A 27,156-nucleotide genomic window follows, 5' to 3' on the forward strand; every position below is an offset into this window, starting at 1 on the left:
GTATTGATGATATGAAAAAAGTTAATAAATTAAAATAATCATAGATTTTATTTACTAATATGTTTGAGTGTGAAAAATATTAATATACGTCTCGTGAAAAAACATAATTAACGTATTATATAATAGTGTTATCGTAAAATACAAAATCATATTCTGCTATAACAACAACACTTGTTAGTTTCCTCTAAAAAAAAACCTGTTAATAATACCGAATTGAAAATTAGTTGAAAATGAAGAGAGAAAATGAAAAATGAAGAAAGTTGGTAAGAAAAAGATAAGAGAGGGGAGTGGGATTGGGAGAGAAAAGTTTATTATTAAAAAATAAAGGTGAGAGAAAAGTTTATTATTAAATAAATAAATATGAAAGAGAAAATATTATTATTATAAATAAATAAAGATGAGAGAAAAATTTATTATTAAATGAAGAAAGGTGAGAAAGTGGATTTTAGTAAAGTGAGTTTTGATAGTGGGAAAGTGAGTTTTAGTAAAGTGGGTTTTGATAGTGAATTTGACAAAAATAACCCTAAAATTGTAAAGGAAAAAGTTTGGAAGAAAATTAAGTATAGGTAGGTAAGTAATTTTGATAGTATTCTGTTTTGATATATTGTTAGTAGATAGATAGATTTCTTTCTATTCTTTTTCACACAAGAATGGTGTTCTTTCTGTTAAGCAGTGCATTTCTGCATATTATATTTTGGCTTAAATATGGAAATGGTCCCTGCAAATATCTGGCGTTTTGGTTTTAGTCCCTGTAAAAATATTTTTTTGGTTTTAGTCCCTGCAAATATAGAATATTTGGTTTTGGTCCTTGGTATTTTGTTTTAATCCTTGTAAAATCATTTCATATTGAAATTGGTCCCTATAATATTCATTTTAGTCCTCATTTTGAGGGACTAAAATCAAATATTCTACATATTACAAGGACTAAATCCAATATGAATTAGTTTTAGAAGGACTAAAACAAAATACCAAGGACCAAAACCAAATTTTTTATATTTGCAGGGACTAAAACCAAAAAAATATTTTTACAGAGACTAAAACCAAAATATCAGATATTTGCAGGGACTATTTTCATATTTAAGTCTTATATTTTATCGAAAAATTGGTACAATAGATAAGACTTGTTCAAGATGTTCAATACATTGAATTAAAGTGAATGCATGAAACAAATATCAGTAAATGACGTCACACCATAACTAATTACTCCAAAGATCATATTATTCTGTCGGCCACATCTAATAGTTAAAGTGGTTCAATTATACAGGCCAGTGGGGACTAGGGATAGATTCATAAACTTTGATGTACTTTTCATTTGTGTTCAAGTGTGAAAACAAAGAGACAATATCAATAATGGACCCCGATAATATTTTTGATTGAAAATGTGTGTCCTACAAACAGTACCCAATCAATAATAATGGAACCTTGCAAGTTGCATACATTTGTGGTTGAAAATAAGCCAATGAAAGTTTGCTTACAATTATTGAACACCTATTTCCTGGCTTCCTACTACCATTGCATTTCATTCTCAAAGGTCTCCAGATTGGTTCAGCACTCACTCTTTCTAAACATATTTCTCATTTTCTTATCTGTGCAACTCTTTAATTTGTTTCCACAAAAAAATGGCTGACGCTTTGCTTGGAGTTGTGTTTGAAAACTTGACGTCTCTCCTTCAAAATGAATTTTCTACCATTTCTGGAATCAAATCAAAGGCTCAAAAGCTATCAGACAACTTAGTTCACATCAAGGCTGTTCTTGAAGATGCTGAGAAGAAACAATTCAAAGAACTCTCTATTAAGCTATGGTTACAAGACCTCAAAGATGTTGTTTATGTGCTCGATGATATCCTTGATGAGTGCTCGATCGAGTCTTGTCGACTGAGAGGATTTACCTCTTTCAAACCAAAGAACATCAAGTTTCGCCATGAGATTGGTAACAGGTTGAAAGAGATTACAAGGAGGTTAGATGATATTGCTGAAAGTAAGAACAAGTTTTCTCTACAGACTGGTGATACTCTTAGGGTAATCCCAGATCAAGTAGCTGAATGGCGCCAAACCAGCTCCACCCCTCTTGAATCAAAAGCGTTGGGAAGAGACGATGATAAAGAAAAGATTGTCCAGTTTCTTCTCAACCATGCGAAGGACTCTGAATTCATTTCTGTCTATCCCATTGTTGGTTTAGGTGGTATTGGAAAAACAACTCTTGTTCAATTGATCTACAATGATGTTAGGGTGAGTCGCAATTTTGATCAAAAAATTTGGGTTTGTGTTTCTGAGACTTTCTCGGTCAAAAGGATTTTGTGTTCTATTATAGAATCTATCACAAGAGAAAAGTGTGCTGACTTCGAGTTAGATTTAATGGAAAGAAAGGTGCAAGAATTGTTGCAAGGTAAAATATATTTGCTGATTTTGGATGATGTGTGGAATCAAAATGAACAATTGGAATCTGGGTTAACACAAGATAGATGGAATCGTTTGAAATCTGTTTTGTCATGTGGATCAAAAGGTAGTTCCATTTTAGTGTCCACTCGTGATGAGGATGTTGCAACAATCATGGGGACATGGGAAACTCACCGTTTGTCTCGTCTCTCTGATAGTGACTGTTGGTTGTTGTTCAAACAACATGCATTTAGACGTAACAAAGAAGAGCAAACAAAGCTTGTGGAAATCGGAAAGGAGATAGTAAAGAAATGTAATGGATTGCCTCTTGCAGCAAAAGCGTTGGGGGGTTTGATGATCTCAATGAATGAAGAAAAGGAATGGCTTGATATTAAAGACAGTGAGCTTTGGGATTTACCACAAGAAAAATCTATTTTGCCTGCTTTGAGGTTGAGTTACTTTTATTTAACACCAACCTTAAAGCAATGTTTCTCTTTTTGTGCTATATTTCCCAAAGATAGAGAAATCCTGAAGGACGAATTGATTCAGCTTTGGATGGCTAATGGATTTATTGCAAAGAGGAATTTAGAGGTTGAAGATGTTGGAAACAAGGTTTGGAAGGAATTGTACCAAAAATCATTCTTTCAAGACAGCAAGATGGATGAATATTCTGGAGACATTTCTTTCAAGATGCATGATCTTGTCCATGATCTCGCTCAATCAGTGACGGGGAAAGAATGTTTGTATTTGGAGAATGCAAACATGACTAGTTTGACAAAAAACACACACCACATAAGTTTTAACTCCAATAATTTGTTATCAATCGATGAGGGTGCCTTCAAAAAAGTTGAATCCTTACGAACATTGTTTGACTTGAAGAATTATTTGCCAAAAAAACATGATCACTTCCCATTAAACAACTCTCTTCGCGTTTTAAGCACATCCTCTCTACAGGTCCCAGTATGGAGTTTAATTCATTTAAGGTATTTGGAACTTCGTTCTCTTGACATAGAAAAGTTGTCTGATTCAATTTGCAAGCTAAAAAAACTCGAAATATTGAAAATAAAATATTGCCGTAAACTGAGTTGTCTTCCGAAAGGCTTGACTTGTTTACAAAATCTTAGACATATAGTCATTGAAGGATGTGAATCTTTGTCTCAAATGTTTCCTAACATTGGAAAATTAACTTGTCTAAGAACATTAAGTGTGTACATTGTTAGTTTAGAGAAAGGGAATAGCTTGGCAGAGTTACGTGATCTAAACCTTGGAGGAATACTGAGTATCAAACACTTAAACAATGTTGGCAGTTTATCTGAAGCTCAAGCGGCTAATTTGATGGGTAAAAAAGACCTTCATAAATTATGTTTGTCATGGGAAAGCAATGATGGATTTACTGAGCCCCCAACTATTCATGCTGAGCAAGTACTCGAAGAGCTTCAACCTCACTCAAATCTCAAGTGCTTGAAAATAAATTACTATGATGGATTATTTTTACCAAGTTGGATAAGCCTTCTTAGTAATTTAATTTCTCTTGAACTTGAGAATTGCAACAAAATTGTGCGGCTTCTGTTACTTGGTAAACTACCATCTCTAAAAAAACTGACAATATCTCGTATGGATAATCTGAAATACTTGGATGATGATGAATCTCAGGATGGTATGGAGGTGAGGGTTTTCCCATCTCTGGAGGTACTCGAATTATATGTGTTACCAAACATAGAGGGGTTATTGAAAGTGGAAAGAGGGGAGATGTTTCCTTGTCTTTCTAATTTGTGGATCTCCGAATGCCCTAAACTTGGACTGCCATGTCTTCCATCTCTTAAAGACCTCACTGTATTCAGATGTAACAATGAGTTACTGAGGTCAATCTCTACCTTCCGTGGTCTTACTCAGCTTGACCTAAATAACGGTGAAGGAATAACATCCTTCCCAGAGGGGATGTTCAAAAACCTTACTTCTCTTCAATCTCTTTTTATCTATAATTTCACAAAACTGAAGGAGTTACCAAATGAACCCTTTAACCCAGCTTTGACGGATCTGCGGATCTCTGATTGTAATGAGTTGGAGTCCTTACCAGAGCAAATTTGGGAAGGTCTTCAATCCCTTCGAACTCTAAGGATTTGGGATTGTAAAGGATTGCGATGCTTGCCGGAGGGTATTCGACACCTCACTTCTCTTGAGGTTCTGAGTATTTGGAGATGCCCAACATTAGAGGAACGATGCAAAGAGGGAACAGGGGAGGATTGGGACAAGATAGCTCATATTCCAAAAATAAACATTTACCCTAAATGACCATCGCAAAAATCAATTTTACTGGTACGATCTCTATTTCCCATTCTTATGTTTGGATTTCAACTGCCCAAAAACCTTTATATAAATTCTCATTGTTGACATCTATGGAATCCATTCCCCAGAAAGAGCACCAGAGTACGTACATGAAAGATATTTTACTGCTCAACCTATGGACATTTGTTCTAATTCTGGTAATTTTCTTCATCATACTTTTATTTTTTTAATTCTTTTTTGATTTTTAATTTTGCTGATTTTGTGGAGATTGAATTGAATGGTTAGGACTTGGGATTGCCTTTGACACACAAGGGTGGGGTCAACAAACAACGGGATTAACCGGAACAGACATACCTAATGATGAAGACGGCTTCTTTTGGAGAGGAGGAGGTGACAATGAGTCCAGTGGTGGTATCGAGGATTGCGATTTTGATCATTGGGGCGTGGGTCGGAGCTCTATGCACAATAGAAAGTCTGGTCATCAAGGTTTTTATTGTACTTTTTTATTTATTTGCTTTAGATTGTTTATTTGATTGATATATTGTTTGATAATAATTTGAAGAAATGAAAGTTTTTGAATGTAATTATATGGGTTGGTGCTACATTAATTTGAATAATTTACAAAGAGTGAAATGGAAATTTGAATATTGGTGAATGATTGTTGGGTGCAGAACAATGATCATGGCAAAGGATGCAATTACTTTATGTTTTTGGGCACTCAACTGATTATTATTTTGTGTGTTTCTGTCTTTTTTGAGTTTTGATTTAGTTAAAATTCAGACGGTTTGCCCTAAGATTTGATTAGGTTGAGTTTATTTGTTTGTGTTTATTTTTAATATTGTTTGCCTATTGAAACAGGATCTATGATAGCTTGTAAAATAGCAGCAATGGTTCTTGATAGAGTTCACTCCTTGGCTTTGCTAAACGCAACGGGTGGAGATTTTCAATGTTTTCCAGAGGTATATATATGTACCTTTTATAATTCTTTGAACATTTTGATTTATTTTTTCGGTACTGTGATTAGAGCATTGACGACGCAATTTTTGTAAGATGTTAACTACATTAATGATTGCTGGCCACACTTTTTAATTACAAACTTAGTTCAGGACGAGTGGTACTGATTTTAGGTGATCCTTTAGGACAAATTTAGTTGAGAATTTATCTTTCTATGGCTTTGAGTCAGAATTTTGTTAAGAATTTCGTAGCACTAAAATCGTCTTGGTACGTTATTTGCAGATTTTTAAAGAATATTGACGGTTGTCGATGCATGCACTAAATTCTGACCAACCTGTGAAGTATTTCTCAAGACAGTTATCTGAAAGAAGATGTATGCTAGATTTATCTCTTCCCTGCATCTTCTTATCACCATATTACTTTCTAATTTAAATTTCTATATGCAGGAATCACTTGCTTTCTCAGTTTTTGTGTGGAATGTCTACGGGTAAAATTATTGTGAGAATTGGGCCATATCTTTAGAATTGAAGCTGAGCTTGTTAATGCAACAAATCAAAATTCTTGGTTCAAGCTATTAGCCAGGTGTGTATACAGCTCTTCATTAGGAAGGTGTCATTGTATTTCATGATTCTAGTCGAGTCATTCATGTTATTTCATTATGTTTGTGTCAGATATGTTGTGGAATGCTGCTGAGTCCCAACCATGTTTGTGTCGGACAATGTTAATGGATCAAGTTGTGTCCACTGCTTTTCCTGAAAGCAAGAGGATGCTTCATTTGAACCACAGAAACTATAAGAGGTGATGATTTTGGATGATATGAATGAGAAATCAACCATTTTATTTGATAACAAAGTGAATTTTACATCTTTTAACTCCATGTATTTTAGTAGATTAGCATCAGTCATGCAACTTACAGAGAGCATCTCTTGTGAAACTGAATAGGTGACACTTATTTCTCTTTGAACTATGGATATTGTTGAATGCGAGGAATTGAGATCCCTGCCATAAGGTATTTGACACCTCACTTCACCTGAGTTTTTGAATATTCGTGGTTTCCAAAATTTGTTTATTGGAATGAAGAAGAAGACATCTTTGAAATTATTTATGTGAAACTTGTGATTTTTGTCTGAGACAAAATCGGTTAAAGATGTCAACCTAATTTGTCAGATTATCGTTATCGCATCTCCACTTCCGTTGATGTTGGTATTGATATGGTATAGATCTTCATTCCTATAGTATTAACTTTAATATATATATATATATATATATACTAGCATTTCCACCCGTGCAACGCACGGGCTAGAAAAGATTTATTGTGGCTTAAATCAAATACTTATAGCCTCCCATGCTTTTTGAGGAATATGAAATTGTAGACTTAATTAAATAGAAACTTAAATGAAACACATGTAACTCAATGTTTTAAAGGAATATAATATGAAACTTTGGACATTTAATAGAAATTTAAATCAAATACTTTATAGCCTCCCGTGATGCATAAATTGATAAGTAAAAAGTGGCAAAATATTTAGTTAGTTAACCTTATACAATAAGGTAAGATATGACGGTAGACTCATGTTAGTAGAGGAATTAGAAAGTTGTAGAAGTAAAGAATTAATTAACTAATAGAGACCATCTATTATTCATATATTATTTAGCATTGATGAAAGAAAGCCATATAATTTCCCTAACTTCCAGTTTCCTCCCTCAGTCATCTAAAACCAAATTGCATGACTTTAAAGGAATACTCGGCCTATGCTGTATATAACGATGGATAAAAACAAATAGAATTTCTCATGCTACTAAAGACTTGTGGCTAAAGATGGTAGCCTTGATGTCTCCTTTGAGTGTTATAGAGAAATTCCTCTAAAGGAGCAACAGTTGGTTGAGCAGGGATTTGAGTAAGTGCATATGGTGATGGAGTTTCAATGTTGTCAACCATCCTAAAAGAAATATATGACAATATTAAAACTAATGATAACTTAATTAGCAGATAAATTTGTGAATTTAAACAATTCAAGTATAACGAAAAACTACCTATTCATATGGGCAGTAGCTTCTGCACAAATTGGATTGAAAACCACCGTCGTACAACTGATGCAGTTTTGGATGTGTATATTGTCTACAAAATTCATATCTATGACTTCAGATATACAATTAAAAATTAGCCACAAATCATATTCTATTTGTTATAATTTTTGTATAAATTCAAAATTGATTCAATGCACTTTACATAGCTTTGAGAGGATGAAAAATACCTTGGAAGGTTTTCACCTTCGCCAACTGAATAGCCATAACAGTATTAGCAGTATCTCCAGCAGCCAAATATGTGTTTAGATCATCAACATAGGAGCCAAACAAAGTGCATTGAAGCTTGTTCCTGAATTATAAGAATTGTTTAAGAACCATGAAAAGATTAAATATTTATTTGGTGTCAAGAACCATACCCATCCTCTTCAATAGCAAGGACATTCAAATTGGTGCTTGTTCCATTCCTGTCATACGCCCTTTCAGTACCAACACCCGTCAACATCCCAATGACATCTAAAAAAAATTGATCAATAAATAAAGTTAAGTGAAAATAACCAATGAAATTACAAATTGATTCAAAACTGTTTGATGGTATAACTGTTGTATAAATGAACATAAACTCACCAACTAAGTAGTCAAGATCATGAGAACCACCACAAATTTCAGCAATTGGAACAAAGGTAAAAGGAGAATGGCCTATTTCCATACCAGCTAAAGGCATACACTTGGATCCAAATTGAAAGTTCAATTTATATGCATGGCGGGTGGTCTTGTAGTTACCCCCATTAGCAGCAACTCCAAGATTTTCAAATGCATAGACTCTCCCTTCAGAAATTTCATGTTGAAACTTATGGATCAAAGTCTTTCGAATAGATGCTTATTTCCCTGAATAGATGCTTATTTCCCTGCAAGAAATAAGTATATACTGCATTATATATATGTTATTCTTTTGTTATTTTAGGAATGCTAACTAAGGTCCTTTAGAAATTATGCATTATCAAAGTCTTAACAACATAACAACTAAAGAATGCTAACATAAGGCCTTCATATTTCCATTGTGGAAAAAAATTAGTATGAAAAACATGTTTTGTTCACAAAGGATCATATTGAAATCATAGTGAAATATTGAACTACTTAAGAACATAAGAACTAAACATGGAAGCAAAAACTGAACATTTAAACTAAAAACTTAAACATATAAATTTAAATATGAAGTAAACATATACACACTAAAAAATTTGAAACTAAGTTAGATTGAAACAAAACAAATTAAACATAAATATGAAATGAACATATCCATAAAAATCAGATTGAAGCTAAAAACAGAAGTGATATGAAAGCAAAATATTAGGTTAGATTGAAAACCTCAGAATCCATTAGAACCATTTTGATTGAAAAAGGTACAGTTTGGCTATGAAAGTCTGCAACAGTCCATAACCTAATGACTTTAGCTTTTACATGCCATGCTGATTTTGATGATGAAATGTGTGAAATGGGTTCAAAACTTAAAGCCATTGCAGAAAAACTTAATAGAAATTGCAAGAAAAAAGACTAAGTTTGAAAGAAAGAAGATGCAAATGAATCTGCAGTGTGGTTTTGCCAAGGCCAAAATCCCTCTTTATATAGACTTCACTTAAACCATAATTTGCATTATTTAATTGCATAAAACTCAATAGAAATTTTAATTTGAAACTTACCTTGAACAAAGTAGCCAACAATATCCACCATGCATACTATTATTAAAAATTTCATGTTATCCACCTTTTACTACACAGAAAATTAAAACATCGTTCTAAATCAGTATCAAAACTAACAAAATGCATAAGTGTAATTAAAATAACGATTTTTAGAACAAAAATCCAAAACCCCAATACAGATAATGAAATAAATCATCATTGCATAAGCTAAATTATTAAAAGAATTGAAAGACCAAATACGAAGACCAATTGAAAGAAAAGAGAATCGCCAACAACAAAAATAAATCTAAAATAGGAAAAAAGTTACCTCATGGTCTTTATCTTGATCTCTCATAAAATGCTTCAAAATCTGCCAAAACAAAGAAAAAGAATAATCAAACCACAAAAGACAATGTCAGCTATAAGACAAAAGGCAACAATAAAAGCATTTATGGAAAATTTTCTTAGTGATAAATCTTATAATTTCTAATTAAAAAGATATAACAAATGATTTTCAAAAATCAACAATACAAAGCGAATGTCCTTCAAAGAAGCATATTAAGAAATAAGAGGATATCTTTAAGCATAGCATATTGGTAGACAATTTAAACATTAATTTACAGGAGAGAACACCACAAACAGTTTCCATTTGATCATTGATTTGAGACTGAAATTCAATGGAAAGAATTACATGGATAGTAAGAAATATAGAATCATAAATAGAAGGTAAAATATATTATGTAAAATGCAGAGCACCAATTTCAAGCAAATGCCAATGTTGTTGCATTAACCTATTGTTGCATATGCTGAAGTGATGAATCTCATGCAAAGAAAAAAGGCCATATCATATAAATAAACAGTACTACAAATAATAACATAAATTATAAGTGCAAGAATTTGAGTGTCCATTTTGTTCTTTAATAGAAGTAAAGTTGTGAGGTTACATAATGAGTCTTAACATTCCCTCAAAAAGCAGTTACCTTCTTTGTCAATTGTCCCAAATTTGCAAAGGTTTATTCCTAAAACAGAAAGAATGGAAAACAATTCAATCAGTAAATATTCACAATTTATTTGTGTTTGTGACCATGTTATACTTTCTTCAATACTAAACCTAACAATATCATTCATTTTCTTATTAAGACATATTCTCAAACACTTTGAGTGCTCAATTTCACAACAAAAAAAAAAAATCAAATTCAAAACCATGTAAAAATAAAACAAATTCAAGAAAAGAAACAGGAACATGTGGCCAAATTCATGAAGAAGTTGAACATATTTAACTTATATTTTCTCTACAAATTCATACAGCTAAAAAGATAAAATCTAACAATGTAAATCAGATCTTAATTCTCTTAGTCTTATCCTTATAAATAGAAGAACTACCAAACTACCAAGCAATTACAATCCATTATCAGTTCAATCCAGAAAATGACACTACTAATATAATTTCTACCAAAACAACAACCAACAAAACAATAGTAACATATAATTTCTACCAAAGGCTATATTGAATCCAACTCATATAAACCTTAATTTTATATGGGAATTGTCACTAACATAATGAATCTAAGCCAACAGACAATTATTATTACTATTATATTAAGATAGCAATACATTAGAACCATGTTATTTGAACTCAGCCATAGCATCAAAGTATCCCCAAAGTATCCCTAACTCAAACAAAAAAGCCTTTCAATAACAAAACCATAAACAGAAAATAAATACACTTTCAAAAAAATAAAATTTGATTTAGAGAGAGAGAGAGAGAGAGAGAGAGAAACCTGATGTTGTTGTTGCCATCGAGAGAGAGAGAGTGAGAGAGAGAGAGAGAGACGGAGTGATTGTAGCCATGGAGGGATATCGAAAACCGGCAGGAGGAAGAGGGGATTTGCGGCGAGAGAGAAGATTGGAGGATGGGTTTTGTGAGGATTGGGAGAGAGAAGAGCTATTGAATGATGAGATAGAAGAGTAGAAAGGAATAGATTAATGAGAGAGATGGAATGGTGAGACAGAAAAGAGAGTGAATTGAATGGAATTTGAATTTTGAATTTGAATTTGATGAAAGAGAGATTGGGTGGTACAGAGGTGGTGGTTGGTCATGGGGTTTGTCTCATAGCTTGCAAAAGGTGTTTCTTTTGAGCGTGATGACAGGGAAAGCATCCCTTTTATGTTTATTGCATTAAATATTTCTGAAAAAAGCTGGAACAGTGATGGGTCAGAGGGTTGGGCTAAGCATAAGTTGGGCCTGATTTCAATATGGATTTTGTTTGTTTGTAAAAAATAGGTCCGAAAATGACATTTCTTAAAGGGAAATTAACACTTTCAAATTTTTATGATCTAAATTGAATTTTGATGTTTTTTTAATTGTATAAATTTGAATTTGTTATGGTTTTGTGGTCCCTATTACTATTTTTGATGATAAAATGAGACATTAAAAAATTGAGATTTATTGATGGGGCCTTAGAATTTTGACACATTGGATTGAGGTGCTTGTTTTTTGCTATTTGTTGCTTCATGTTTGTATATTATTAAGATTAAGATATATATATATATATATATATATATATATATATTACTTGATTTCAATTTAAATACATGTATCCATGAAAATATGCAGGTGATGGTCCTTCATTTATGAAATAGCCCTTTCATGTATAATATATTTATGAAAGAGTCGGAGTTTCATGTTCGATCAGGGGAAACACCAATAGCCAGAATTGGCGACGTTGTTAAACAATATTAGGAGTGAAGTTTGCTGCTGAAGATTTCAATTTCCTTTAACTGATAGCTCTTTGCTGGTTATGGTTAATTTCAAGGTAAGGCATAGTTCATATCTTAGTTCGAATACTTTAACATGAATTTTCTGCCTCGTCAAACTAATTTATTTTAACATACATTACGAAACTTTAGTCGGCTTTCTTTTTATTGGATGCTTCAACAAAGTAATACTTTTTCCACCTCCTTGTGGTTGGAGTTGGTTTTCAGGAATGCTAATAACCTTCACCGATCATTTTTTCACCAAACATATTTAAAATTCTATCCTTATGGCAAAGAAAAAAATAGTATATTGTAGATGTATGGTAAGATTTGATAAAGGAATTTAATGTATTTTGGTCATACATACAGGCAAGGGATTGAATGTACTTTGGCCTGAAAAATCAATCTCCAAAGAAGGCAGTGAACAATGGTGATCCAACACATGAGCCGAACTTAATTCCAACGAATAACAGATGTTGAAAGAGTTATATATAGCTTCTCCTAAGCCTTAGGAGATTGTCCTTGATTGTACAATATCTACTAGTACTAATGTTGCTGAAATAAGGGATTCTTTGTATTTACCTCTTTCCCATTCCTCTAGTGTAGTTTTTTGCTGGTGAGCTTATAATCAGACATTTTGTGCCTTGGTTGTTCCAAACAATGTCAATACATTTTTTATTTAAAAGGGACAAATACTTTTTTGAATTCATACTTAATCAAATTATTGCCTTATGGAAGCTAAAATCAGTAACTACGAGATATTTTTGTCATTTATAAAATTCACTTGTCAACAGAAATGTAACCAGACATAGAATTCAATAAACATGGCACAAGTTATCAATGATGTGTATATACCGTTGATGTAACCATCCACTAAGAAATACACCACACCACAAAGGACTTGAGGAGTTAATGAATAGTCTGGTGCAACTGTCGTGCGAAAAAAAGCAACAGATGAAGTCTCAACAAACTTGAGTTCATTATCATCAGCACACATGAATGATACCTTAAGAAAGGACTTCATCTTTAGGACTTAATATTGATTACCTTCACAAATTAGCTTCCACTGAATATATTTAAGAACTCATCCTTGTTTTATTTCAAATTCTTGTTTCTTATCTGTTCAGTAAGTGAACTTGTTATAAATATCCCTGTGTCTGGGGAGTTTGTTTATAATAATTCGTGATAAGAACTAGGAATCGACATAAAACAAAGTCAATAGAATTATCGATCTCTCAAACTCTGAAATGCTTATTATTTTAATGATTCTAGCTAGAGCAAAGTGATTGATTTACTTCTTGCAGATGTTGCACAAATGAAGGGAGGTTGTGCCTGAGTCGAACACATCTGATGTGAAAATGGGAAATATTAGTGAATATACACTATCAGCGTAAAATTGTTTTGCGTTAACGTTCAGATAGAGCTCATTGTTTTCATGTTTTGCCAAGCTATGTTTTCATCTCTACAATGCAATTGTATAATTCTTCAGCCTCATTATCACACTTAGTTGATTCTCCAAATTATTAAAATCAAACCACCAAAGAATACCAATATATTTAGCAAGGTTCCCTAATTATCCTGGTTATGCACAATTTATCTGGCGCCAATATTTGTTGGTGCGCTCTCCCTCTCTTTTTCTTCTTTGTTAAACTGTGTGATTACTTGTAATATTAGATAGCTTGCGCAGAAAGTTACTCTGACTATCCATAGATCTTAACTGTGTACTAGCATCATATGATTCTAATCCTAGCTAATAGTTTGTTAGAGTTAGTTAGGATCATATACAGCTATATATAGCTTTGTTGTAACCAATTTCAGATCCATTCAATGAATCTAGAATTTTCTCTCTTTCTTCTTCATTGAGCTTCTGCATTTTCTCTGATTCCACCATGGATATGGTGAAGTTTAAGAGAATTAATAGAATAAAACCTAAATAGGATTAGAAGAAAACCTTTGTGTAATCTAAAGACAATATACACAAATAATAATATTGGAGTTGTGAACCTAAAGGATACAAATAGAAAAGGAAAAAAATGAGGTGAAATGGTTGATAACAACACTTTGAATAATTCTGGCAATCTTAATGACATGTCTTATGCTAGTGGAACAACTAACTTGGAACATAGTATTGATGCTAACACCATTACAATATTTTGGCGCTACTGCTACGCTAAAAACCGTATTAAAATGCGAATGTGACAATAGTGATCATGAATATTTGAGGAATATGAATGAACTTACCCGTCAATGCTAAAAACCGTATTAAAATGCGAATTCAGATGCTGGTGATAATTTCCAACTAGCGACTAATAAGAAGAAAGTTCGCAAACAAAAGAAAACTGAGAAATTAAGAAAGCAAATACAACACCGTATTAAAGGTTGGCTTTCTCAATCCTTGACAATGAAGCGCATATTCTAGAATATTACATGTATAGCAAGTTCCCTATCAAAATTAGCTCTCGAAAGGCTTATTTTCAAATATAGGCTGGAATTATCTCTCATTGTTGAACCTTGCATGGATTTCGATGCTTTTCCAAGTAGATTGCAAAGCAGAATTTGAAGTTATTTTCTGTTAATAATTGAACAATTGTTTGCATAATTAATGTGTTCCTGTCATGTTTGATCTTATGGTTATTAACTCAGATGACCAACGTGGTGCTTTCAATGTGGAAGAAGATAGAAAGGATTTTCGTATATTTGTAGTATGCCTCTACTAACTATATTATAAGAAGGAAATCATGGCATAAGTTGTATCTTATGCAACAATAATTCCTTGTTCCTGATGGATTTGGAGCATTTTTCTTCCAAACTTATTGGAAATTATAGAACTATATATAGATTATAAATATTGTTCTGCAACTCCTCTCAAATAGATGGCTCCTTCCTAATTTTAATCCAAACACTATTGTTTTGACCCCAAAGGTCCCTCCTAATGCTGATAATGTGAATCAATTTAGGTCTAGAGCATTAGCCAACTTCAAGTTCAAAATCATTACAAAAATTAGTGCTAACAGGTTAGATTAGATCATGCAATTTATTACTTATCCTGAGCAAAGAAGGTTCAAACATTTTATTTGCTCAACCTTATAAGCCATCAACATGTTGCATAACAAATCTTTGTAGGATGTTTTTGTACAATCCATGGTCCGAAACTAAGTGCGCTGCTTCCAATTCACATTTGTGATTAATGCATTTTTAAATATAAAACAAGTTTCCACTTTTTGTACAATCATCATCAATTTGACATTCATCATGTGCTGTAATAAGAAGAAAAAAAAAAGTCAAGAAAATAATGTTATTATAAAATATGTTAAATGATTGTGTACGAGCTACAAAGTAAAGAAAGAAATTTGAAAAGAATAAAAGGAATGGCTTACCAACACCAAATTTCATTGCGATGAGAAATATGGAAATAAATAGAATTATAGTATAAACAAATTTAAGAATTTGAACCATATTGTATCTTGTTTAAATGTAAAAAATAGAAAATGATTTGGTCTATTTATAATTTTCCTGCTCTATAAAATAATGAAATATTTTTAGCACTTACAAGTTACAAAGTTGTAACAGTCGTTCATAAAATAATAATCATTATTAAATATTTATTAAGTATATCAATGTGTTGTGTTTGTTCTTTTAGCACAATTAAGGTGGGTCAAATAACAAAATTACTAATCATTAAAATTCATTCTTTTTATCTAACATTTATTTATTTTTTTTAACCTTTCACGATAGTAAAGGTAAAAGTTTTCTTTTAGACCATGGTAAAATTATTTTTTTGGAATAATATGCATGATTGGAGATGAGAAATAAGTAGAGTGTATTGTAGGATCAACTTTTATTGTTGATAAAATCGTTGAATTAAAAAAAAAAAAACACACCTTTCCTTGATTTAAAAAATTGATGTGTATTTTATAGCACTTTTTCTATTCAATAATATTTAAGGTTCAAAAACTCCACCTAAAAGTAGTGGTTTAGGGACAACCTAAATGCAGATGACATTTATTTATAAGAACAATTAAAAGTAATAAAAAGTTAGCGTATGAAAACATCCATATATATACTCCATCTTTTTCAAAATACATGTCGCACTTTTACAACGTATACTATTTACATATCTTACTTTGACCATCATTTTTTTTAAGTAATATATAACTCACATTGAAATAATTATTTTATCCACGTTGGATTTTGATAAGGTATATAATACAATGATAAGGTAATTATTTTATTGATATTAAATAAAATATTACCTCAAGGAAGAAAAAAAAAAGTTCATGATTAGTAAATATGTATGTTTGGATTGATGAAAATGTAAGTAGTAAAATCTAAAGATTCTCTCCACCCCCCCCCCCCATTCAAAAAAAAGATTCTCTACCCTATGGTATAAGTTACTCTATAAGGCAAACTATACTTGCGATAAATTTACATCAAAATGACCTCTTTTAATTCATATATAGGAAAATGAATTGAAGTTCTCTTCAGCTTAACTGATCAGTTGTTATGGACAATGCATAAAATATGTAAGGTCCAAGTTCAAACCTCAGCCACCATCAAAAAAAAGGAAAATGAATTGAATTTTTTTTCGCGGACAACAGTGGTATTTTTTCCAATTTTGGTGAAAACACTCTACAATTTTTTTATTGATAAACGAAATAACAAGTACTATTGGAAACTCACATAAATGGAGGAGTCTGGTTCAAACATCGACCACGACATCCAACACAACATTTTTTTTTTTTTGCCAGTCAAAAAACTTCATTCAATCAAAGGCAAAAAATAATACAATCGATTAAGAGTTGGGACATTCCCCACACCCATAAATTGAGATTAGACCTAACAATCAAGATAGTAGGATACATCCTAACGATACATCTATAAAGTTCAGAAAACAAAAGGGCAACAATACTCCAAAAACAATACCCTAACAACCAGACTAATTCCTTCCACCTATGGTCCAAGATCACCAAACTTTTGAGATCCATAGTCTTTGATGTCATCCAACTCCGGAAAAAAGATTGTGCTGTTGTTCGCGCATATTGACTATAATTGGTCTCTGTGATAACCAATACAACCATACGTTGAAAAGTCCTATGTGAGGCTGAGAGGATGATGAGTTTGCTGATTGTCGCCAGAAATTCCTTACTCATAACAAAGTACCGATAAGACGAATCCTTCACTAGCATTTCAACAAACACATGACATGCAAACTTGAAATAAACCAACAAAAACAAAAAGCAAACAAAACAGTAAATAAAATAACAGAGAATAAAAAACATGGAGCCAAACCACACTCTCAAACGGAAAGATAGTAGAGAAACCCAAATAAAACTTTTCCAACACAACAATTTTGGTATTTTAGAACTATGACTTATGTACAAAACTCTACATTTTAAATAGAGATTACTTTCTTTCAAAAAAATAAAAATAGAGATTACTTCTTTAAAAAAAAATAGAGATTACTTGAAAACTCATCTCAAACATGTTTTATTAACTTACTTAAATGTTTCATTCTGGTGGGGTCATGGTAAAACAACACAGAGAGGCATTCATTGGATGAGCTGGGAAAAGCTATCCGCACCAAAGATACATGGAGGTATGGGTTTCAAAGACCTTTCTGCTTTTAATTTAGCTATGTTAGGTAAACAGGGATGAAAGTTTATTACTGAACCGGAGTCCCTAGTGGCCCGTATTTTTAAGGCACGCTATTTCCCATCGGGTTCCTATCTTACTGCTCAAATTGGCCACAACCCGAGCTATGTTTGGCGTAGTATCATGCGTGCTCGATTCCTAGTGCGTGGTGGTGCACGGTGGAGCATAGGTTTAGGTGCGTCTATTTCTATTCTTAATGAACCTTGGTTACATGATGGGGACTGCATTAGAAGTGATATTCCTGGAGCTCATTTTGTCCAACATCTCGCTATTAATAGCTTGATGAATTCATATGATAAAAGTTGGAATGAACAGGTGATTCGACAAGTTTTTAGTGGTGATATTGCTGATAAAATTTTACACACACCCCTTATCCCGCAGGTTGATACGGATAGAATTATATGGAAAGCGGAACGGCACGGCCGTTACTCTGTTCGCAGCGCGTATAGATTATGTGTGTCTGAACTTGTCGACTCTTCTTACCTTTGGCGGCCAGGGTACTGGACAGGCATTTGGAATCTTAAGGTTCCACCAAAGGTAAAGAATCTAATCTGGAGAATATGTAGGGGCTGCCTTCCTACGCGGATTCGACTATTAGATAAAGGTGTTCATTGCCCCACCAATTGTGCCAGTTGTGCATCTGAGTATGAAGACCTCAATCATGTATTTTTCTCTTGCCCGTTTGCTATCCAGGTGTGGAACATAACTGGTCTTTGGAGTTCCATTCAACATGCCCTTTCGGTTACAGCATCACCCGTTGATGCCATTTTTTCTTTACTTGAGAACTTGTCGGTTGAATTTTCACAACGACTGACAACCGTTATGTGGAGTATTTGGAAACACCGCAATCTGCGAGTATGGGATGATGTTATAGAAACAAGTGCTATGGTGGTCGAACGAGCCCGAAATATGGTTGTTGACTGGCAGCTAGCTAACACACCGTCGGTTCTTGCAACTAATGCTCAACAACAGCCGGCGCTACCCACTGAGGGGGGACCTTCCACTTCGGTTTCTCCAAATGTTAGATTGTGGCAACCTCCTTTACCGGGTCGTTATAAATGTAACATTGATGCCGCGTTCTCCTCCTCCCTCAACCGCATCGGTATTGGCATTTGTGTCCGGGATTCCTTAGGTACTTTTGTTTTGGCTAAAGTTGTGTATCTATCGTGTTGTGTTTCAGCTGATGTAGGTGAAGCTTTTGGGCTGCACGTTGCATTACAATGGTTGAGTGATATGCAGTTTGATAACGTGGACTTTGAAACGGATTCTAAATTGTCTGCTGATGCCTTTCTCTCCAACAGGAACGACACATCCGAATTTGGTTGCATTATTTCTTCTTGTCGTTCGTTGTTTACTGCTTTCTTTTCCAACTCTAGGGTGGAGTTTGTTAGGCGACAAGCCAACGAGGCTGCTCACGCTCTTGCAAGAGAAGCCCTGTTACTAGCTAGTCCCGCCATTTATTTTGAAATACCCAATTGTATTGAAACTATTATTATCAATGAAATGCTATAAGCACGTTTCCTTCAAAAAAAAAAAGAATAATCACATTAAAAGATTACATAGTTTAAAAAAAAAATCGTGAATTTTTCATTTCTTGTATATTTTCTCTATTTTAAAATCCTAGAAGTCAATTTTCTCACGTTGTTTTGGCTATTTTCTTATATCTTGACTCTCACTTATCGATGTTGTTGAAACCAAATTGGTCCACTAATAACAATATCTTTTTATGTTTTAATGATAACAAAAAAAAAAATCTAAATGGTTTTTCAATTCGCATTTAACTTATTTCTTATTACTTTGAAATCTTTCAACAAACTATATTCATTTTCAATTTTGCAAATTTATTTATGTTAATTCTAACATATATATATATATATATATATATATATATATATATATATATATATATATATATATATATGTTAGAATTAACATATATAATATATATGCATAACTCAGTTGGTAGGGACATGCATTATTATATGCAGAAGCCGGGGTTCGAACCCCGAACACCCAACTTATTCACCTTGAAAAAGAGGCTACTTGATAAAAAAAAAAAAAAAATAACCCGCCATCGCGTGGGTCGTGAGCTAGTAAGTGTTATTGGTACATGGAGCTTTAATCATCTTGTACATATACCCACTTAAAAGTTTCGATTGAATGGGTGGAGTAGTTTAACTGTTTTGAGCTAAGGAATTTTTTTTGAAGGCACTGAGTTCAAACCGGATAAAGGAGGAAAGAGAAAAAACTAATTTCTAACATCCATTCAAAAATAAATAAATACCTTCTTAAAGCACCGATCAATTCATATTTTTTATTTATGTACTAAAATGATAGATCACTATATTTTTTATTCAGTACAAATTTGAATATCTGTTTAAACTGTACATTTTTTATTTGATGTCAAAAGGAAAAGTTCAATCAATAAATTTGTTTTTGCCCTAAAAATTTGGAAAGGAGTGATATGCGAAACTAAAACATTGAAAATACAATAAGTCCACTACTCAAATATAGTATTACATCCAATCACTTGTATGATAGATGTTACATGAAGGATTTTGATTGATGAAACAAATTACTAGGGTTGAGAGACAATTTATTTAACAATTTTGCAATCACAGTTCAATGTCAATGGTAGTGCATCACACTACATACACTTCTTCTTCTCAAATGACCTCATTTGAAAAACCAGCCATGACAAAGTAGGCAGCGGAGACCGGTGGTTGTTGGTGGTTTGGTGAGGTAAGATATAATGAACAGTAAAAAAATGTTTTTCATTTTGCCAGAGCTTTTTGTTTTCTTAGTCACGTCGAGAAAGGGTAAAATGTATTTCATCTAAAGACAAGTGTAATGGTGATAGTGATACCAACAAAACTACATTTACAAAATCATACATTTGAAACTCAAAGTCACTATAACCCATTCTCCTTTGTAGTATGTTTTTGCACTCTCCATGGTTTGAAACTCATAGAATCATACATTTGCTTCTACCAATTCACATCTTTTATCAATGCATTTAAAAACATATAACAAGTCCCTATACTTTGGACAATAATCATCGGTTTCACATTCTTCATAAACTATAATGAAAAAAAGATAATAAAATAATGTCACTAAAATATGTTAGTAAAAGATTGTGTACAAAACTATAAAGTAAAGAATGAAATTTTGAAAAAAATGAAAAAAATGACTTACTGTCACTCAGTTTTGTTCGGATGAGAAATACTATGGAAATGAATAGAATCATATCATAAACAAACTTTAGAATTTGAACCATATTTTTTCTTGTTTGCATGTAAAAAATTCGAATATGATTTGTTCTATTTATAATGTTCATGCTCTCTTAAAAATAATTTTATAGTTTTAGCACTTATGAAGTTGTAAAAACCCTTCATAAAATTATAATCATTATTAATTATCTCTTAAGTATATCAATAATGTGTTGTGTATGTTCCATTAACACACATAAAGAGGTCAAATGAAAAATTTGCTAATAATTAAAATGGGAAATGTTAACTTGTGCCCTTAAGGCACAAGATAAGGAACCAAACATAGTAACTTTTTGTTGGAATGTGTGCATTCAATTTAATTTTTGAATTTATAATAAATAGAATGCACAAAATTTGAGGGAATATTTCTACTTTTAGGTTTCTTATCTTGTGCCCTAAGGGCACAAGTTAACATGACCCAATTAAAATTTATTCCTTTTTGACTAATATTTATACATTTGAGCTCAAGTAGTTAATCAACTTCACCAAAGGACGATTCGTTTGGGAGAACTCGAGTTTAATTCCTAGGTGGAACCATTCTTGCTAGACTATACTTACCTCACAACCAAAATCCGGATTACCATGACCCCTTTTTCCGGAAGGTTCTAACCAAAAAAAAAATATTCAATGACAATAAAAGTAAAATTATCTTTTTAGACCAATGTAAAATTATTTTTTTGAATAATGTATGATTGGATTGAGAACATAAGTAGAGTGTACTATGCGATTAGTTTGTTTTAGATAAAATCGTTGAATTTCCAAAAAAAAAAAAACTAAAATACACATTTTTCTTTGGTTAAAAAAAACTGGATGTGTATTTTATAACACATTTTTTATTAAAAAAATATTTGAAGGTTCAAAAACTCAATTAATTAATAGATATGCAGATGGCATTTATTCATAAGAACCGTTAGGAGTAATAAAGAATGACATGGCAGAATTAATCCTTAATGCCATCTGGTTATGTGTAACTGTAAATTAACAAATCACAAGGGGCATGTGACCCCTATGCTATATAAAAGGTCTATAGCTACAATATCTTTTTTTTTGAAGGAAGCTACAATATCTAGTGGCTCTCAAATTCATCAATATTGCATGTTTTGATGGATGGAAATGCATGTAGTAAAATATAAGATTCTTTACCTGCAGTATAAGTTACTCTTTAGGCTTAACTACACTACACTCACTAGAGTTAAATTCGCATTAAAATACCCATCTTTTAATTCAGTTACAGGAAAATGAATTGAAAATGCATATGCGGTGGGTGGTATTTTTTTTAGGCTTAATAGCAATTTTAGCTCTCTAACTTTTCCAAAGTTGCGATTTTGGCCCTTAAGAAAAAAAACTACAAAACCACCCCTAAGATTTGCACTTGTGGCAGTTTTGACCCCCAAGGTCAATTTTGACTCGGTCTACGCTGACGTGTCACCCTAAGTGAGGTGCCATGTGTTATTTATTTATTTATTTATTTTTTGCCTTGAGGGGCCAAAACTGCTACAGCTGCATAACTTAGGGGGCGATTTTGTAGTTTTTTCTTAGAGGGCCAAAATCGCAACTTCGTGAAAGTTAAGGGGCAAAAACTGCAATTAAGCCTTTTTTTTTTTATTAAAGTTGAAAACACTCTACATTTTAAATAGATCATTATGGGAAACTCATGCCAAACGTATATGTTTTATGTCACTATTTTATTAGCTGACTTAAAGATGTTTTTAGTCTGTTTTTAAGAAGAACCAACTTAAAAGATCACCTACGTTTTAAAAACACGTGAAGCTTTTTTTTATATGTACTATTTCTCTTCTTTATTTTAAACAAAACCCTAGTAGTCACTTTTCTTCCGTTGTCTATCTACGTCGTTGGAACCAAGTTGGTTCATGAATAAGGTTACCTTTTTACGTTTTGATGACAATAATATAAGACAATTTAAACAATTTAGCAATCATGCGATTTAACTCCAACTATAGTAGACGTGCATCACACTACATGTCACTGTACGTGGACACTTCGAAATCCGTCCCATACAATAAATGATATAGAAAAAACTATAAATTTGATGTAACAAGTAAATTATCAACTAAATGATTCTAGATTTTGGACCATACCTGAAGCAGTCATAGCCAACAGTTTCTTTTATTCCAACTGAACTAGTTTCCTTGTGAAAGGTTTGTCATTGGTTGAGACTAGTTTTGCTATGCTAAAATCACTCAAATCTGCAATTATGTCATCGTCAAGAAGGATAATAATGGGCTTTATATCACAATGAAGGATCAATTGTTCACATTCATGATGCACATAATGTATTGAAGAAGCAACATCGATAGTGATATTTATTCTTTGATCAAGGTCCAACAATTTAGGAATCTCTACACTTCCTTCCTTTGGATGCAACCATTGTTCTAAGCTTCCAGTTGCATTGACTCAAAAACTAGAGCATTAGTTGACAATTGAAGTCATTATAGATGAGTTTAAGACAAGTTGTTTATCGTTTATGGGACATTTTATATTATTTTTATTTGAATCATGTAATTATGTTTCTTTCCTAAACCAGACAATTTCATATGTGTTGAGTTTTATTATTGATAAATTCGGCAAACAAGATACCTCAAGAGAGTTTTGGAAGACATCGAATGAAGATCATCAAGGTTCTAGAAGTTTGAAGACATTACTAATTGGAGAAATTCTATCTAAAGCCCCAAGAACAAGTCAAAGATGGAAAACACTCAAAGAACGGTGAACAAGTCAAATGTGCTACACGAGAGGAACAAATGCTAGACGTTCTCCTCGTGACCACACCCAGCCACACAGAACTGATCTGCTGTAGAAATGACACCGCGCTTCGCCAAATTCGTGTTAGTAGGCAAAAGATCACGCAACAACCGCAACACAAAAATGGAGACCTTCAGCGGAACCTGTTTGTGCCAAATTGAATCTAAGTCTGAACACACGGGCTGGTGCTCTTGAGTAGTAAGCATATTATAAACACTACAAACTTAAGTGAACAAATGCTCTCTCTTAAGTGATCATGCGCGGGGCTCATGTTGTTTCGTGAAAAATCAGCTTTTTGCTAAAAAAATAAAAATCTGCAGGTTGGAGGAAAAAGCACATAATTTTAACCCAAACCTAATTGAAAATATGTTTGTAAATCGATCTCCTTGCACACAAAAATATTCATTTAGAACTTGATGGAAATATTTACATGTCAGGTGCTCTTCATGTCTTCCGTTTCCAACTTTTTCTCCCCACCTCCCATGATTTCCACTCAAAACTGCTTTTTATTGGCTTGTTGTCATTCTTGATGGATTCAGGATAATTCTTTTCGCTCTCTATATCAATGCTGTTTTTTAATTATGAAAAATTCCGTGGAAGCCCTGATTCAAGTCTAATTCTCAAACCTTATAAAAATAATTGTTCACGGGATTTTAACCGGTTTTCATCAAATAATTTGGTGTAGAGTTGAATGAGAGAAAATGGGAATCCGATGATATTCAAATTAATTAAGGAAATTGATTTGAGTATTATAAAATTACATGGTACAATATTTTGAACCAATTCAATTGTGAAAAAAGAGATATAGATAGAATGTATTAATAAAAACAAGACTAATTGCTAGCAAAAATCCGAGATTAAAAACCAACTATGTTTTTAACCTTTGAGTCATCAAACTTTGTGTAATTTGAGTCAATTTAAAATCAATCTTTTGATTATTTTTTGCACTTGTAAGGCAGAAACACTCACAAGATAGTGTATTAAAAACCAACTATGTTTTTAACCTTTGTTAATGTTGCACATAAAGTATTTAAAGAAAAATTATACAATCAAAGCCCTTTAGGAAGAACTACATCCCAATCTTCAAATTGTTGATTGTTTTTTCTCTTCTTCAAATCTTCAACCTTGTCACTTTCAATGATGGAAACAACCAAAACTTTTTTATTCCGATTCTTTACCGTTCTAGATACTCCTTTTCAAGATTCCTCTGCACAATTTGGAACCCAATTCTTGTGTCTTGATTCTTCAAAGCTATCACTCTTACAATGATTATTCCCTAGCAATTGAATTAATCTCTAAAATAACTCCCACACACTCGTATATCTAATCGTTATCTTGAAGAATGAATGAAGAGAAACAATGAGACAAGTTTCAAGCTAACACAGTTGACCAAACCAAGTGGATTAAATAATACTCTTTGTTGGCATATAATCATCTTAATTTACAAAATCATAAATACTAGGTTCAAGAAATTAGGTAAAGATAAATAGTTATTGGATGCCAATATAATGACTAAAAGATACCTCATGAAATTACAAAGTAAAAAAAGATAACTCGTGAAATATTTTATCATAAAGTATTTTGCTTAGCACAATAATTCATTCTCCTCCATTTGACAATTTTGAACTCTGCTAGATCCGGTACTCTTAGCGTCTTCGAATAATCTTAATCCATTGACATCTGCTATTAATGCACTTATGAACATAATTCTTATCCCAGATTATGATATAAGATTTTGGACAGTCGACGTTAGATATACATTCTCCACGAATATCTGTATAAAATTAACAAATATTAAATTAATGTTACTAAAACATGACAAAGATTGTGTAAAAACTAACAAGTAAAGAAGAAAATTTGTAAAAGATGAAAAATAGCTTACCATCAACAATATCCATTGCAACAAGAAATATTGGAAGAAATATAATTATACCATAGAAAAACTTGAGTATTTCAACCATATTTTTTTTTCTTTCTTCTTTGTTTGTAAAATGGTAATATGATTTGATCTCTTTATAGTGTATAAAGATCAAACTCTCTTAAAAATTGTCTCTTTATATGATTTGATCTTTATAGCACTTATGAAGTTGGGAAAATCTTTCAGAAAATTAAAATCATTATTAAATATCTCTTAATTATATGTGTTTTGTGTTTTTTACCTTTATCACACCTAGTAAGACATTCACATAATAGAAAAGGGAATTCCTTTTTAACCTTTCTTGCTCCTCCTAACTTTTCATTTCTTTTTTTACCTTTCATAATAGTAAAGAGAAGAGAATATTTCTTTTTCGACCTTGGTAAAGTTCTTTTGAGGAATATACACACACATTATGGAACCATATTTTAAGAAGATTTATGTTTCAATTCAATTAACAAATATAAAATATACCTTTCATTTAAAAATATGTTGTCTATTTTATAATACATTTTTGGTAAATATGTTTTTAGTCCCTCCAAATATAACAACTTTCATTTTCAGTCTCTCTAACAATTTCCTTTGTACCTTTGTCCATCTAAATTTTCTATTATCAATTTTTGTCCACACTATTTTAACAAAACTTCATATATTGTTACAAGTGACTTTTTTGATGACATGCCATTGTTAAGATAAATATATTTAACTTAATAACTAAACTATTTGATCTTTAAATTGACAATTTAATCTTGAATTTGAAGTTATAAATAGATTAATAAAGATTAAGGATTTAAATTGTTAAAATATTGATATTGTAAGGTCTAATTACTGATTTGACAAAAAAAATAAGCTACTTGAAACATGAGACATGAATTTTTGTGAAACAAACGAGACTTAAATTGATAATAGATAATTTAGAGGGACCAAAGTTCGAGGAAAAACTGTAGAATAAATCATGCAATTACAACATTATATACACATTCTTTCTTATTCAACGAATTTTCTACAACAAAAAAAGATCTTACAATAATTTCCATAGTTTTAAAACTCGGCTCGGTCGTCGACTCGGCAGGGGTACTGGGTCACTGGGTTAATGGTCGAACCACTGAGTCATTGGTTGAACCGCATGACTGAACCGGATTAAACCGAATAACTCGGTTAGATGACTCGGTCTTAAGATTAATTTTTTATAACTATTTAACTAGATTAAATCGGATTGAACCGATGACTCGGCCACTTTAAAATTAAAATACTGACATGTAATATGTGTATTAGTATTTGTATAGCTATATTTTTTAAAGAGTATAGTTATATTTGTTGACATGAAATATATTTTGTTTTGCATATCAATTAATATTATTGGATTTCTATCTACAAAAACGTAAGATGTGTATTATTATTATTATTATATATGTTTTTGAAGGAATATTATTATTATTATTATTATTATTATATGTTAATTAGTGGCACGTGAAATACAA

The 27,156-nt window shown here is 32.1% G+C and overlaps 1 protein-coding gene, 3 long non-coding RNA genes and 1 pseudogene across 19 annotated transcripts; 1 reads left to right on the forward strand and 4 right to left on the reverse strand.

Moving 5' to 3' along the window:
• The first annotated feature begins 1,521 nt into the window (after window positions 1-1,521).
• Window positions 1,522-12,769, forward strand: LOC146923270 (putative disease resistance protein RGA3 pseudogene; annotated as a pseudogene). 2 transcript variants are annotated; one of them, XR_015012858.1, is made up of 11 exons: window positions 1,522-4,691; window positions 4,790-4,858; window positions 4,947-5,147; window positions 5,520-5,620; window positions 5,898-5,988; window positions 6,062-6,197; window positions 6,287-6,413; window positions 6,558-6,624; window positions 6,783-6,829; window positions 11,937-12,135; window positions 12,446-12,769. The product of XR_015012858.1 is annotated as a putative disease resistance protein RGA3 pseudogene, transcript variant X2 (transcript). The 2 variants fall into 2 exon arrangements; XR_015012857.1 differs by lacking the exon at window positions 6,783-6,829.
• On the reverse strand, window positions 7,148-11,465 carry LOC146923271 (uncharacterized). Of its 14 annotated transcripts, none has more exons than XM_085716046.1 (9): window positions 11,101-11,465; window positions 10,300-10,338; window positions 9,648-9,689; window positions 9,341-9,410; window positions 8,268-8,528; window positions 8,060-8,156; window positions 7,871-7,992; window positions 7,650-7,734; window positions 7,148-7,555 (listed from the first exon to the last, which is right to left on the reverse strand). In XM_085716046.1, exons 5-9 carry the CDS (start codon window positions 8,362-8,364, stop codon window positions 7,429-7,431), a joined length of 528 nt encoding a protein of 175 aa, XP_085572172.1. In that variant the 5' UTR covers window positions 8,365-8,528; window positions 9,341-9,410; window positions 9,648-9,689; window positions 10,300-10,338; window positions 11,101-11,465; the 3' UTR covers window positions 7,148-7,428. The 14 variants fall into 14 exon arrangements, with proteins under 14 accessions (XP_085572172.1, XP_085572164.1, XP_085572171.1 ...); XM_085716038.1 differs by having other exon boundaries at window positions 7,650-7,755; XM_085716045.1 differs by having other exon boundaries at window positions 8,268-8,548.
• A 1,551-nt stretch (window positions 12,770-14,320) lies between the features above and the next one.
• On the reverse strand, window positions 14,321-15,868 carry LOC146923272 (uncharacterized). Its single transcript, XR_015012863.1, has 2 exons — window positions 15,454-15,868; window positions 14,321-15,333 (listed from the first exon to the last, which is right to left on the reverse strand). It is a non-coding gene; the product is annotated as an uncharacterized LOC146923272 (long non-coding RNA).
• A 4,340-nt stretch (window positions 15,869-20,208) lies between these two features.
• LOC146923273 (uncharacterized) lies at window positions 20,209-21,802 on the reverse strand. Its single transcript, XR_015012864.1, has 2 exons — window positions 20,924-21,802; window positions 20,209-20,808 (listed from the first exon to the last, which is right to left on the reverse strand). It is a non-coding gene; the product is annotated as an uncharacterized LOC146923273 (long non-coding RNA).
• A 3,498-nt stretch (window positions 21,803-25,300) lies between these two features.
• Window positions 25,301-25,913, reverse strand: LOC146923274 (uncharacterized). The gene is made up of 2 exons (XR_015012865.1): window positions 25,643-25,913; window positions 25,301-25,534 (listed from the first exon to the last, which is right to left on the reverse strand). It is a non-coding gene; the product is annotated as an uncharacterized LOC146923274 (long non-coding RNA).
• Between the last annotated feature and the right edge of the window lie 1,243 nt (window positions 25,914-27,156).

Source organism: Medicago sativa, chromosome 5, assembly GCF_051527215.1.
Source record: "Medicago sativa cultivar Bolivia chromosome 5, Bolivia_mono, whole genome shotgun sequence".
NCBI classification, from domain to species: Eukaryota; Viridiplantae; Streptophyta; class Magnoliopsida; order Fabales; family Fabaceae; genus Medicago; species Medicago sativa.